Here is a 15,939-nt window from a genome sequence, read left to right on the forward strand (position 1 = left end):
GAGCTTCTTACGGAAAACCTGAGCACCCTGAGGCTTCCGAAAGCTATTCCAGCCTGCGGAGATTTGAAAGCAGGATCTTCCAGAAAACCTGACCATCCCGAAGACAGAACTAGAATTTCAAGCTTCGGTAGTTTCCCAAGGAACTCGAGAAAAGCATCGTGATTCAGGTTGCTAGTGCAAATTAGTTTCACTTTCACGAGATGCGGGAGCTCCTTGATCCATTCCGGCAACGTTTCCAGATTGCCGTACAGCTTGAGGCTCTGCAGGTTTTCTGGAGGCGAGGATATATCGTCCAAGCAGCCACGAAAACCTTCTTTCCCCACCGATCTCACTGACAGTGATTCCAGCCTGCTGAGACTGGAAATGGCCGAGCAGAGTGCTGGGCCATTCTTCTTGTTGATGCCAGTGACTCCTAACTTGCGCAGTCCCGTGAGCATTTTGATGTCCTGTAGAATTGCATTTCCCCTTCCGACATTTACTTCTCTCAATGTGTGCAAGTCTTTCAATTTTCTGATCCCCCTTGGAACAGTAGGGCCTGGTTCATTATCCACTCCCGTCACGAGAGCAGGGAATCTCACACAGCAAGCAAAAGTGCACGCATCACGCCTGGTGAGGGACTTATGGAAAGGGCCATCAATTCCAACAAGAATAGGTAGGCAGCATGTTGTACATTAAACTGTCCTTTGCTCCTGTTACATAATCTAATTTCCGACCAGAATGGATGTACTGTAGCTTCCGAAGCTTGATGATGGTTTTTGGCAGAGCATTTACCCAGGTATCCCTGACGTCTAGCACTTGGAGTTGCCTCAGGTTGCCCAATGAATCTGGCAGTAGATCAATACCACTACATCCTCGTAAAGAAAGGTATTTTAGGTGAAGAAGCTTCCAAATGTTATCAAGGTGATGGTACTTTAGACCATATGTGCCTTCTAAATCAAGCACTCGTAGAAACATCATCTTGTCCGAAATGTAAAATGGCTCACACCACTCAAACACTGACAGTGATCTTATTCGAGAGAGGTCAACTATACTCTCAAACTCACTTTGATCTCCTTGCCAGTTGCTGCTTATAGCAAGATGGCGAATTGTGCCATTGGTGCTCAAGGCACAACCTTCCTCTAATATGAAAACAAGGTTCTCCTCCATTGACTTGGAGATGGCGATGTCACGCATGAGGTCATGAACCTTGCAAGAGTCAATTGATTTCCTACTATAAACTGATTCATGAGATGGTAAAATCATGCTTCTGTTTTTGAGTTCTGTGAAGTAGGTTTCAGCCATTGCATTGGCAGACTTCCCACGCCTCTCGCTTGAGTAACCTTCCACTGTCCATCGACGCACCAAACGCCTCCGACTAATGATGTGGTCTTCAGGAAAAATGGATAGATATAGGAAGCATGACTTGAGATGATACGGTAAACCATCATAACTCTTTTCAAGGATGGTTCTTATCATCCCAAGCTCTGGATTCATCTCCAACTCAGCATTGATATTCTCATTCAAGATTCTCCACTCGTCTCTAGTCTTTGGACGGCTTGCCAAGTAACCACCTATTGTAACTATTGCAAGGGGAAGTCCACCACACTTCTTTAAGATCTTGTGTGCTTCTTGAGTCAACTCAGGATTCTTCTTGATTAAATCTGCAGCCTTCAGAACCGGAACCTCACCACACTTCTTGAGGATTTGGTTTACTTCTTGAGGAATGTTGAGTACTCTATCCTGCTTGTGATGAGTGAATTGTCAACCGTGCGGTGTGATCGTGCGCTTGGTCTTTGGATTGCAGGTACACGGGCGTCGAGTGTTGACGGAGAGTTGCCGTGGAGGAGCTCAGGCCGGGCGGCAGCTGTGGCGTCCACTCCTGGATTGAGGGCACAAGCGGCGATGGAAGGCGGGTTTCTTGGTTTGCGCCACAAAACCAAGCAGGCGGACGGCGGTTGAAGACGCCAAGTCGTGGAGGCACGGGCGTCGGTCTCGGGACTGACGGAGGCAACGGGCGTCGACGGCGTCTAGGGCCTCGCTGCGGGCGAGGAGGTGACGGGCGTCGGGCGGCGTCTAGGGCCGTCAGAAGGCCGAGGCGGGAACGACGTCTAGGGCCACGGCGTGGAGGCGGGAATCTTCCCGCGCGTGAGGTTTTGGCGGTTTTCTCAAAACCGGCCACCTACCCGGGTTTCGCGGACCCTCCAAAACCGCGGACTGGATCTTCATCAAGACGGCGGCATCGCGGAGAAGACTTCGTTTCGAAGAAAGAACCTCGGCCGTCGGATGAGATCGTTGTACAGGGGGTGCTGCAGGCCAACCGGTCTGACCGGTCCCTGGCACCGGTCTGACCGGTCTAACACACCGGTCTGACCGGTCCAGCGTACCGGTCTGACCGGTCCCGCGGGTATAAATACCCCTTCACTTGTGTTAGGTTAATTGCGGCTTTTGTAATATGTTCGTGGACACCTCTGTTCTCCAGGCCGCCGCCCCTGTGTTTTCCTCCCCCTGTTTCTCTCTTTAGTGTAGATTTGTCCATGGATTTGTGAAAGTTTGTATTGGATTTGATTGGGAAAGGAGGCCCTATCCTCCTTGTGCCCTCTGGGCTTTTGAATCAATCCAATCCCGTCCCTCTTGTGCTTTTTGTGTTGGATTTTCGTTTTGGTTTTGATGCACTTGATTGCGACGGTTCGTAGGGCTCTTTGGATTGATTTCTGCGCTTCTAGCTTCGTGCCAATCCCTCTGGAATCATGAGCTCTTCAGAATTGAAGTTCTTGAGTAGTTGAGAAAACCCCAATCCCTTTTGATTTCTCCCTTAATTCTCTAGATTCGTTGATCTTTAGGCCGAGATCTCTTGGGGATATGTTCACGGGGTAGGGGCGAAGCAATCCCCCAAGTTTCATCGACTTTCGTTGTCGTTTGATCAAGATTCACCATTTGAATCCTTTTTCTCGGGGGTTTTCTGGGTGCTACCGGTCAGACCGGTAGGCACGACCGGTCAGACCGGTCCAGCGCACCGGTCAGACCGGTATAGCGCACCGGTCAGACCGGTCCTGGCAGTTCAGTGCTGAAGATTTTCCAATTCACTTCCGTGTTGCTTCGTTGTTTCGCTCGCTCATTCGAGGGTCTTTGTGTTGGGTTAGCTTTTCGATAGCTACTCCAAACTTTGGTCAGAACGCTTGAGGGCTTGGGCGATTTTGGGATATAGGCCGACGATTCGAATTTCGAAGAAATTTTGATCGGCTGCCATTCACCCCCCCTCTGGTCGCCGGCTTCGGTCCCACAATTGGTATCAGAGCTTGGTTGAGGTTTTCAGTACCTTAACCGGTTCGAAAACCACTCGGCGACCATGGCGAGTCTTGGTAAGATCCCGGTGTTTTCCGGCGAGGACTATGCCTACTGGAAGGTTCGCATGAGAGCCTTCTTGCAGAGCATGGGAGCCGAGGTCTGGGAGATTACCAAGAACCAGCTTTACGAGGTGCTGGCTGTTCGGACCACGGCTCTTCAGGTGACCCAGCACGAGGCTAACGCCAAGGCCGTCAATGTCTTGTTCGCTGGCGTTTCTCGTGCGGAGTTCTCACGCGTCCAGGGTTTTCAGGAAGCCCACAAGATTTGGACGTGCCTTGAGAACTACCACGAGGGTACACCTCAGGTGAAGGCCAGACTGTTCGAGACTCACCGGCGTGAGTACGAGAACTTCACACAGGAGCCGGGTGAGAGCATTGACCTGATGTTCAGTCGTTTTCAGTCGATTGTGAACAAGGTCAATGCGAACAGATCTGCTGGTGCCCTTGAGTACACAGAGCACGAGAAGGCTCTCAAGTTGCTCTACGCACTTGACCGCTCTGTGTGGGATCTCAAGGTGAACACGATCATTGAGTCTGCAGGCTATGAGACTCTGACCGTGAACGAGCTTTTCAGCAAGCTCAAGGGCACGGAGGTGGATAACCAGACACGAGCCAAGCTCAATGGTGCCCCTCCTTCCAAGAGCGTCGCTCTTGTGACTGGCCCAGGTGGATCGAGCTCTAACGCTAACTCTGCTCTTGGCTTTTCTCTTGCCTCTTTGCCTTCTGTTTCAGATGAGCAGCTGGAGACGCTGGGCGACGACGACTTGTGCCTCCTCATCAGCAAGTTCCAGCGCGTCTACCACAATAGGCAGAGGAAGAAGAACCCCGGGTGCTACAACTGCGGCGATCTGAACCACTTCATCGCCGATTGCCCCAAGAAGTCCGGTGGTGGCCAGAACAACTCCTTCGACTACTACCGCCACCGCGACCGCGACGAGGGAGGCTCCAACAAGGAGCGTCAGCGCCACAAGCACCGCAGTCGTGACTGGGGAGGACGCTTCGACAAGGAGTCGCTCAAGAAGCGCTTCCAGTACAAGGCCAAGAAGCGGGAGAAGGCCTTCCTGGCGTAGCTCAGCGACCTCGACAAGAGCTCCGACACCGACCGCTCTTCTTCACCGACCTCCGACGACGACGACAAGAAGAAGAAGAAGCGGGACAAGGAAGCCACCGGCTTCATCGGCCTTTGCTTGGCGGCCGGTCGGCGCAAGAGCTTCTGCACCATGGCAGGCGAAGCCGATGGTGCTCGTGCGTCTTCAGGTGGACACGCTACACCGACGCACTCCGGCTCTTCTCCTGGATCCGAGAGCGATTCAGAGGTAAACTCCACAATCGACTTGCTTGATACAGAGGTTAGGGAGTTGTACGCCGCTCTCGACAACCAGAAGAGGCTGCTTAAGGAAGCAGCCAGAGAGCGTAGAAAGCTTAGGGCTGAGCTGGCTTGTGCTAGGGAGAAGTCTAGTGAGGATGAGTGCGCTGGCTGCATATCTCACATGAACGATCTTGTTGCTCTCCGTGCCAAGCATGATGAGAACGTCGCGAACTTAGATGTTGCTAAGACTTCGCTTTCTGACGTGTCTCATGAGCTAGCCAAGGCCAAGCATGAGCTTGAACTTGTCAAGGACGCTCCCATTGTTAGTGATGTGCTTGAATGCGATGAGTGTCCTATTTTCAAGTCTGATCTAGCTTCTTTGCAGTCCAAGTTTGCTACTGTTGTTTGTGAATTAGAGGAGCTTAGATCTAGGCCTGTTTTGCTTGGCGCTTGTAAGCTTTGTCCCACGCTTAGGTTGGAGCTAGAGGAGAAGAACGCTTTGATCAAGTCTTTTGGAAAGACTAAGGTCGTAGAGTCTAGCCCACCTATTGACTGCTCTGTTTGCCCTGGTTTGATTGCTGATTTAGATAGTCTTGCAGTAGAGAAAGCCAACTTAGAGGATGAGAATACCTATCTTAGGGCGATTCTGAGTTGGGTCTCTAGCAGTGAGCCGCAGTTGGGCATGATGATTAAGCAGTTCAAGCGTGGTGATGACTTTGGGGTCGGTTACATGTACATGAAGTCAGACTTTGACAAGTTGTACGGTAAGATTGGCAAGGCTGCTGGAAACACTGCTAGCACGAGCACGCAGCCTTCGCTTGTTGACCCCGCGGATGGTGTGCTTAAAGAACCACCGAAAGCACCTCCGCAGAAGCAGGTTTGGGTTCCAAAGCCCAATGAGCTGAGGAACTCCCTCGACACGCTCCCTGTTGCCACAGCCCAGGTTGCCCAGAAGAAGAGGGCTGCTCCTCCCCGTCCGCAGGCTAGGCCTCCATCTCCCAAGCGTGAGGTGAGGTACCACTGCGAGTTCTGTGACAGGGAATGTCACCTGGAGGAGTTTTGCTTCAGGAGGAAGCGGGCTGTGAGGTGAGAGCAGGAGAGACAGAACGCGGACATGTACTCTGCTCGGGTGCATGGTCCTTCTCGGCGTGGTGGTAGGCAAGATGCTAGGGCGCGCCGTGTAGGTGGAGGTCAGGGAGACGGTGGTGGATACTGTGCTCCAGCAGGTGGTTGCTTTGCCGGCTGTGCTCCTGGTCGTTTTCAGTACGGCTATGGACCACGAGACCGAGGCTTTGGAGGAAGTTTTGAGGCTCCACGCTTTCCTCGCGGTGGTGTTCGTCAGTCACGCGGTAGACGGGACGAGGGATACGCTTTGTCTGGTTTTGCTAACCCTTCTGTAGAGCAAATGGCTCGACACTGGTTTGCTTCTCACTTTGCTAACCCCAGTGTTGAGACATTTGCTCACCCTTTGTCTCACTACTGATGAGCAGGTCGGAGGCTTGGAGAACAGGTGGATCATGGACTCCGGTTGTTCGCGCCACATGACCGGAAATGACAAATGGTTCTCCAGCCTCACCCCGATGCGCTCAAAGGAGTACATTGTGTTCGGGGATAATGGAAGAGGAAAGGTATGTGGACTTGGCGCTGTTCGAGTTTTTGATCGCTTTACCCTGAGAGAAGTTGCTTTGGTTTCGAATCTTGGTTTTAATTTGCTCTCTGTTTCGTAACTTCTTGATGAGGGGTTTGAGGTTCGCTTCAAGGAGGGCTGTTCGCGTGTTTTGGATTCCAGGGGAGATTTGGTTTGCCGGATTACACCTCGCGATCGAGTTTTCTTGGTTGACTTCTCTGGAACTCCTTTTGGCCCTTCTCATTGCTTGATGGCTGGTCCTTCTTCTGATTTGTGGAAGTGGCATAGGAGACTAGGACATTTGAGCTTCGATTTGTTGTCGAGATTGAGCTCACTTGGCCTGATCCGAGGATTGCCCAAACTGAAGTTTGAGAAGAACCTTGTTTGCCATCCGTGTCGCCACGGGAAAATGATTGCCGCTTCTCATCCGCCTGTTAATCAGGTGATGACTTCTCACCCTGGAGAGTTGCTACACATGGACACTGTTGGTCCTTCCAGGGTGATGTCTGTTGGTGGGAAGTGGTACGTGCTTGTGATTGTGGATGACTTTTCTCGCTATTCTTGGGTCTTTTTCATGAGAACCAAGGATGAGGCTTTCGAGTTTGTTCGAGACTTGATCTTGAGATTGAAAAACGAGCTACCCCAGGCCATGCGAGCGATCCGCTCTGACAATAGCACAGAATTCAAAAACGCTCGTTTTGATGTCTTTTGCAGTGATCAAGGTCTTGAACACCAGTATTCTTCTCCCTACACTCCACAGCAGAATGGAGTTGTAGAGCGGAAGAATCGGACGCTGGTTGAGATGGCGAGGACGATGCTCGATGAGCATAGGACTCCTCGCAAATACTGGGCTGAGGCGGTTAACACCGCTTGTTACGTGTCCAACCGCATTTTCTTGCGTGCTTTCATGCACAGGACTTCTTATGAGTTGCGGTTTGGACGCCAGCCCCGTGTTGACCATCTCAGAGTTTTCGGTTGCCGGTGCTTTGTGCTGAAAGATGGAAATCTTGATAAGTTTGAGTCTCGCTCGTCTGACGGTGTTTTTCTCGGTTATGCATCTCACTCTAGAGCGTACCGTGTGCTGATTATTGATACTAACATCGTCAGAGAGACTTGTGAAGTCACTTTCGACGAGACTGCACCGTGCAATTCTTCTGTCTTTGAAGTTGCAGGAGATGATGAGCTCGGCACCTCCATCTTTGAAGATGAGGAGGAAGAAGCTGCAGATGGCGAGGCTGAGGCTACCACGCGTGCTGTGGACCCAGCTATCTCTGCTACGAGCTCGGACGATGATGACGGCCCCGATCCGACTACGTCTACTTCACGGGGGTTGTTCGAGGAGGTGACTCAGGCTACACCAGCTGATCTTGAGGAGACACCAGCTTTGGTTGAGGAGGAGGCGACTTCGACACGGGAAGCACCGCGACACATTCAGCGCCGCCATCCACCTCAACAGATGCTAGGTGATCTCAACGAGCGAGTCACCCGGTCCAAGGTAACAAGTATCGCTGGCTTTGCTCATTCAGCGTTTGTTGCCTCTTTTGAGCCCAAAGATATTGGACACGCTCTTTCTGATTCTAATTGGGTCAATGCCATGCATGAGGAACTTGAAAATTTTGAAAGAAACCAAGTTTGGGTCTTAGTCGAGCCTCTACCTGCTTGTAATCCCATCGGAACGAAGTGGGTTTTCAAAAACAAGCAGGGTGAGGATGGTTTGGTTGTTCGAAACAAGGCTCGTCTTGTTGCCCAGGGGTTTTGTCAAAAAGAGGGTATTGATTTTGAGGAAACTTTTGCCCCTGTTGCTCGTTTGGAAGCTATTCGAATCTTTCTTGCATTTGCTGCTTCCAAGGGTTTTAAGGTTTTCCAAATGGATGTTAAATCTGCCTTCTTGAATGGTTTTATCGAAGAAGAGGTTTATGTAAAGCAACCCCCTGGTTTCGAAAATCCCAAGTTTCCAAACCGCGTTTATAAACTTCAGAAAGCTCTTTACGGTTTGAAACAGGCACCTAGAGCTTGGTATGATAGATTGAAAACCTTTTTGCTGGCTCAGGGCTTTAAAATGGGATGCGTTGATAAGACTTTGTTCCTCATGCGATCTGGCACTGATTTCCTTTTGGTTCAGATATACGTGGATGATATTATCTTTGGTGGCTCTTCTCACGCTCTTGTCTCCAAGTTTTCTGAGCAGATGTCCAGGGAGTTCGAGATGAGCATGATGGGTGAGTTGCAGTTCTTCCTCGGGCTGCAGATCAAGCAAACTCCTCAGGGCACTTTTGTCCATCAAGCCAAGTACACTAGAGACTTGCTGCGGAAGTTCGACATGAGCGACTTGTCTCCTCAACCGACTCCGATCAGCACATCGACGGCGCTTGATGAGGACTTGGACGGCGAGGCGGTGGACCAGAAGGAGTACAGGAGCATGATCGGCTCTCTCCTGTACCTGACGGCGACGCGACCGGACATCCAGTTCGGCGTCTGCCTCTGCGCGCGGTATCAGGCTTCGCCGCGCACCTCCCACAGGCAGGTGGTGAAACGCATCTTCAGGTATTTGAAATTCACCCCTGAATTTGGTTTTTGGTATTCTGCGGATTCTTCTCTGGTTTTGGTGGGCTTTTCTGATGCCGATTTCGGTGGGTGTCGGTTGGATCGCAAGTCGACATCCGGCACTTGTCAATTTCTCGGTACATCATTGGTGTCTTGGTCCTCTCGCAATCAGGCTAGCGTAGCGCTTTCTTCCACAGAAGCTGAGTATGTTGCCGCTGCTAGCTGCTGCTCCCAGATACTTTGGATGAAACAAACCTTGCAGGATTATGGCTTGAGTTTCGGTAGGGTTCCCATCTTTGTAGACAACATGTCAGCCATTAGCATTGCAAAGAACCCTGTCCTACACTCCAGAACCAAGCACATAGACATCCGATTCCATTTCCTGCGAGACAACCATGAGAGAGGACACATAGACTTGATCCATGTCCCTTCTGAGAGGCAAACTGCAGATATCCTCACCAAACCGCTAGAACAGGACACCTTTGCTCGCTTGCGAGGGGAGCTTGGGGTTTGTTACCCCTTTTGATCGCTGACTTTTTTTTTGGTTAGCTTGGTAGGTCTTTGTTTTGCTTCTCTTTGTTTTCTAGGTTTGGTAGTTGCATTGTGCATATGCATTGTACATATTTGCATTTTGCATTGTCTCACTTGCACTAGCATTCTTGTATACATTGCTATGATCTTCTAGTGCCTGCTAGTGTGAGTTGATAAAGTTGATCATGTATAGCTTGCTCCATTATGTATATGACATCATCTGAGTTAAGCTATTTTGATTTGAAAATCTGAAAACATGATCACCCTACTTTGGCTACTAGCATATTAGGGCGTGTTGATGTGCTTTGCTATCTTATTCATGCTAGTATAGCCTTATGTTTAGCAATTCATACTTGAAATAATCTAAATCTGATAAAATTGCTTGAACTGTTCTCGAAATGGATTGAAAAGATCCAGGTGGGATTGCTTGTCGCACTGATCGAGCTTTCGGGACGGCTCACTTTGCACTTGTGAGAACCCGGGCAAGGCTGTGCATGACTGAAACGAGTGCTTTAAGCTTCTGATTGTCTGTTGGCATAGGCTTGGCCTCGTTGCTAAGTAAAGCATGACAAGCTTTCAACCCCTGGCATTAAGAATTGCTTGATATAAATTTGATTGAAAAATGAATATTCGCAACATGTTTTGGCTGGTTTGGCTCACCTGTATGAGTTTGAGTAGCACTGCTTTCCATTCCCTACTTGTTAGTGCTAGATCATGGGTGATGCTTTTATTTCTCCTAAACTGAACTTGCCTAGCTCTAGACTGATTTGATATACCCTGTTGAGCTAGATGCAGGTCTTGTTTATGTATGCACACATGCTTGAGACTAGATGTTGCTCATATCTTTGTATCCCTGAATGCTTTCACTTACACCTCCTGCATTGCATTCATTGCATAGCATCTGTTCAGGGGGAGTCTCAGCTTCAGGGGGAGCTCTAGGTCTTTGTAGCCTTGATGTGTGCATGTGCCAACAAGGGGGAGAATTTTGAGAGAAGTGATCGAACAAGGGGGAGACTTGTTTGATTTTTGAAAAACTTGTTGAGCACAGGGCTTTGTGAGTGCATCATTTTGGGAGAGTTGCACTTGTGAGAGGGAAAAACTTTGTTTGAGGAGTTTCTGCTTTGGTTTGGCTCCTGGTTTCCCCGTTTTCCCTCTGCTTCTTGCATGACTGCGTCGAGCGTTACCTCTGTCTTTGAGGAGTCATGTTTTGGCTTTTGATCGATTGTGTCGAGCCGTTGCCCTTGTCTTAGGGGATCGATCTCTGCTTGAGTATGTGACTATTTCTGCCTTTCTGAGCTTTTTGTCACTTGCTTGAGTTCTTCACTTCTGCTTCTTTTTATCACTTCTCTTGGTTCGTTTGTGGTGTGTTGACAATGCACTCATCAAGGGGGATATTGAGGAATGTTGAGTACTCTATCCTGCTTGTGATGAGTGAATTGTCAACCGTGCGGTGTGATCGTGCGCTTGGTCTTTGGATTGCAGGTACACGGGCGTCGAGTGTTGACGGAGAGTTGCCGTGGAGGAGCTCAGGCCGGGCGGCAGCTGTGGCGTCCACTCCTGGATTGAGGGCGCAAGCGGCGATGGAAGGCGGGTTTCTTGGTTTGCGCCACAAAACCAAGCAGGCGGACGGCGGTTGAAGACGCCAAGTCGTGGAGGCACGGGCGTCGGTCTCAGGACTGACGGAGGCAACGGGCGTCAACGGCGTCTAGGGCCTCGCTGCGGGTGAGGAGGTGACGGGCGTCGGGCGGCGTCTAGGGCCGTCAGAAGGCCGAGGCGGGAACGACGTCTAGGGCCACGGCGTGGAGGCGGGAATCTTCCCGCGCGTGAGGTTTTGGCGGTTTTCTCAAAACCGGCCACCTACCCGGGTTTCGCGGACCCTCCAAAACCGCGGACTGGATCTTCATCAAGACGGCGGCATCGCGGAGAAGACTTCGTTTCGAAGAAAGAACCTCGGCCGTCGGATGAGATCGTTGTACAGGGGGTGCTGCAGGCCAACCGGTCTGACCGGTCCCTGGCACCGGTCTGACCGGTCTAACACACCGGTCTGACCGGTCCAGCGTACCGGTCTGACCGGTCCCGCGGGTATAAATACCCCTTCACTTGTGTTAGGTTAATTGCGGCTTTTGTAATCTGTTCGTGGACACCTCTGTTCTCCAGGCCGCCGCCCCTGTGTTTTCCTCCCCCTGTTTCTCTCTTTAGTGTAGATTTGTCCATGGATTTGTGAAAGTTTGTATTGGATTTGATTGGGAAAGGAGGCCCTATCCTCCTTGTGCCCTCTGGGCTTTTGAATCAATCCAATCCCGTCCCTCTTGTGCTTTTTGTGTTGGATTTTCGTTTTGGTTTTGATGCACTTGATTGCGACGGTTCGTAGGGCTCTTTGGATTGATTTCTGCGCTTCTAGCTTCGTGCCAATCCCTCTGGAATCATGAGCTCTTCAGAATTGAAGTTCTTGAGTAGTTGAGAAAACCCCAATCCCTTTTGATTTCTCCCTTAATTCTCTAGATTCGTTGATCTTTAGGCCGAGATCTCTTGGGGATATGTTCACGGGGTAGGGGCGAAGCAATCCCCCAAGTTTCATCGACTTTCGTTGTCGTTTGATCAAGATTCACCATTTGAATCCTTTTTCTCGGGGGTTTTCTGGGTGCTACCGGTCAGACCGGTAGGCACGACCGGTCAGACCGGTCCAGCGCACCGGTCAGACCGGTATAGCGCACCGGTCAGACCGGTCCTGGCAGTTCAGTGCTGAAGATTTTCCAATTCGCTTCCGTGTTGCTTCGTTGTTTCGCTCGCTCGTTCGAGGGTCTTTGTGTTGGGTTAGCTTTTCGATAGCTACTCCAAACTTTGGTCAGAACGCTTGAGGGCTTGGGCGATTTTGGGATATAGGCCGACGATTCGAATTTCGAAGAAATTTTGATCGGCTCCCATTCACCCCCCTCTGGTCGCCGGCTTCGGTCCCACACTTCTCCAACCAACTCTGGATTCTTATTGACAAATTCTGTGTCCTTCCCAAATACCTGTTTTAACGCAATCGAAGTATTTCAGTACTCCAAAGTATAAAGGAATATTGTGTGTTGAGCATTCTTAAATTACTATACTCCTTCGGGTTAAAAATTATGTTAAATATTCATTTCAAAATGACGCCAAAAATTCATGTGTTAGACCCCAATAACACTCGACTCTTTTGTTATTATATGACGCTAGATCTAATTTTAATTACTTAACTAATAACTGCATGGCTAAAAATGAGGTGTGGGAAACCCCTAAAATACTAGTGACGTATAGATAGTCCCCAAAATTAAAGACCAAATTATACATGACATTCACTTGAAGTGAGATATGCTTCACCATGAAGAAACAAGAGGGAAAAAACAAAGCTATTTTTCTTAAAAAAATTATTTAATATACATGTTAAATTATTTATATTTTTAGCAATATCTCAAATTATTATTATGCTTGAAAGTTTTACTAACAAACTTCAACACTACCTCTCATATGTCGATTTTATCTTCTCTGCAAAGCAAGCTAGACGTAACATGGAATTCAGCTTTCATGGACAGCAAGCAGGAGATAATTAAGTAAACTGTAAACTGCAGCAATTCAATTCACTTGTACTCGAATACTTCCCCTATATGCACATATAGGCTCCCTTAGGCCTCAAACTTAGAAATAGAAGTTGGATGTAATTATTTTATTTAATCGCAAGCCTGATATCATATTTAGTTGCATGCACCAATCATTTTAAATATTTAAACTAATGGAAAAGGATGCACAATTCATCATTATCGATCATAATGGTCCGATCACTCAACTTACTAGCAAATTGTCAAAACAGTATGTATGTTCCCTTGTGCCCCCGGCGTATGGGCAATAGTCCCTACTCCATTCCTACTATGTTAATCATCTCTAATCTCTACATATTACTAGTATTAATACTATTTCAATAAAGCAAAAGGGAGAAAGTCTATTTTATTACCTTTTGGCTGAAGAGATCAAGTGCGTCCTCTTCTTTCAGAACTTCAAGGTTGCGCACAGTTTCGTCATTCCCTGAACAATGGTGTGCAATATTCTCTTTCCTTGTAGTCACAATTATTCGAGTTGTCTTTCCAATCCAACAGGACCCTTGCATTATCTCATCCCATTCTGCAATAGATGACAAATCATCCAGTACAATCATGCAACGCTTCATCTCTAAAAGTTTTTTCAATTGCTTAGTCAACGCTTCAACCTCCACCATTGCAAATGATCCATTCTTGCTGGCACTATTTTTCAACAGTTCTTCCTTCTTAGTAGACTCTTTTTGTAATTGCACAACCAAACTCCTAAGGAGATCTGCAGGATTGAAAGGATGCATGATTGTGACAAAAGCACGCCTCTCAAACACGTCATTCAGTTTTGGGCTTTGATAAACACTGTTGACTAGCGTGGTTTTTCCAAGACCACCCATTCCCCATACAGAGATAACCAGACCGAATCGGCTATCCTTGTTTGAAATTAAGTCTATAATGTCAGATATTTCTTTATACCTTCCAATAAGATGAGATTCCTCCAAATCACCAACACTAGTCCTGATGCGAGTGAGAGTTCTTTTCACCTCCATTTCAGCAGCATCCTTAGATTGATCTTCTATTATCTCACAAGGTTCCAGCGCATGGCCATTTCTGCTTGTTGTGGCTGTATCTGAGCTAGACGTTGGCTCAACTGAATCCTTTCCCCTTCGTGAACCCTAAACAAAAGAAAGCAATGGTTAGGATCATCCTTTAGCTTCCATTTTCTTGGGCATGTCAGCCCTTTTTTCAGCCTTGTCAGAATGTATAAAGTTATTATCATTTTTCTTTCCTTTGTTGTTATGTGTATCTATAACTTACTATACAAAATTTATGTAATTTTTAGCCAATATATTAATTAAAAGATATCAGCCTGTGCAGCTGGAACGCTGGGCAGTCGTGGCTGTTTTTTTCACTGTAGAAGTACCATCAGCTACGGTGTCGTGCTCTCGGTAGCAGCACCAGCCGCTGTTGGTGGCCAGCGAACCGAACAGGTTGCATGGCCCTGTTTGTTTCTTTAGATCTAGAATTCTAGATCATGGAATTTTGCCATTTAAGAGTATTAAATAAAATGTATTTGCAAAATATTTTCACATATGAGTGTAATTTGGCGCGACAAATCTAATGAACCTAATTAAGCCATGATTTACTATAATAATGCTACAATAACCATTCACTAATCATAAATTACTATACTCATTACAATTATCTCGCAAAATAGGTCTAGAATTCTGCAATTAGTTTTATAATCTATTATATTATTAAAGGAGTGTTAAAAGAAGCCACCACGTTCGCCGAGAGGGTCTAGAAATTCCCACATTAATCTAAAAAAGAGAAGAATTTGCACCGTTGGATTTTATAAAGATCTAACGGTTCAAAATAACTCAAGAGTTCATATCAAATACGATTAATAAATAGCTAATTTCGGATTTAAAAAATTAAGGAAAATTAAGACATGGCAAAGAGTCCATGCTGAATACTATTAGTAAATAGTTTAATTCGGAATTAAAAAAATAAGGAAATTAGGGCTTAATCAAAGAGTCCATGTTGAATACAATTACTAAATAGGAAAATTCTGACTTATCAAATTAAAAAAATAGCATTACCACTAGATAAAAATTAAAAAATTAAAAAAAAGACATGACAAAGAGTCCATACCAAATACGATTAGTAAATATAGCTTAATTTGGAATTAAAAAAATAAGGAAATTAGGACTTAACCAAAGAGTCCATGTTGAATACAATTACTAAATAAGCAAATTCGGAATTATAAAATTTAAAAAATTAGCATTGGCACACGACAAAAAAATTATTATTAGCCAAATAGCTAAATTAAAAATTAAAAGAATAAAAAAATTGGCATCAAATATGATTAATAAATAGATAAATGCAAGAACTAGAATAAAAAAATTATTGTTGATATGTGATGGCTGTCCAACTGTTGTCAGTTGACTAATTTTTTAGTATGTCATATTGTTAGTACCTGTTAAAAGTTTTGCAAACGGATTATGCGTTCTGGACGATTGAAGAAGAGGGGGGCATGGGTAATACGTGAGCTTGATGGAAAAACATATGTTTTAGAATTAATCTGGACTGTTAATACCTCTTTGCAAAGAGATAATGTTGACTTGAATTCCTACCAACTACTGGTAGCTAGCAGCACGGTGGTCGCAAGCAACAGGCTGGCAGAGGGAGCCTCCGACGCGATGTGCCCCCGGTGTCGTGGCACTGCCCCGACGTGAAGGGATGTCGAAGATGGATGGACGGACGATTTCGTGATGATGATGGAGTAAAGAAACGCGATGAGATGTCAAATACGATTAATAAATAGCTAATTTTGAATTTAAAAAATTTTAAAAAAGACATGACAAAGAGTCCATGTTGAATACAATTACTAAATAAGCAAATTCGGAATTATAAAATTAAAAAAATTAGCATTGGCACACGACAAAAAAATTATTATTAGCCAAATAGCTAAATTAAAAATTAAAAGTATAAAAAATTGGCATCAAATATGATTAATAAATAGATAAATGCAAGAACTAGAATAAAAAAAATTGT

The 15,939-nt window shown here is 46.8% G+C and overlaps 1 protein-coding gene across 1 annotated transcript; it reads right to left on the reverse strand.

The window, feature by feature from the left end:
* Positions 1-41: 41 nt before the first annotated feature.
* Positions 42-13,778, reverse strand: LOC120685076 (disease resistance protein Pik-2-like; the record flags this gene model as incomplete). Its single annotated transcript, XM_039966916.1, has 3 exons — positions 13,308-13,778; positions 697-1,647; positions 42-617 (listed from the first exon to the last, which is right to left on the reverse strand). Coding segments are annotated over exons 1-3 (1,998 nt in total), but the record flags the coding sequence as incomplete, so codon positions are not given.
* Positions 13,779-15,939: the final 2,161 nt, after the last annotated feature.

The sequence above is a fragment of the Panicum virgatum genome, chromosome 8N, assembly GCF_016808335.1.
Source record: "Panicum virgatum strain AP13 chromosome 8N, P.virgatum_v5, whole genome shotgun sequence".
NCBI classification, from domain to species: Eukaryota; Viridiplantae; Streptophyta; class Magnoliopsida; order Poales; family Poaceae; genus Panicum; species Panicum virgatum.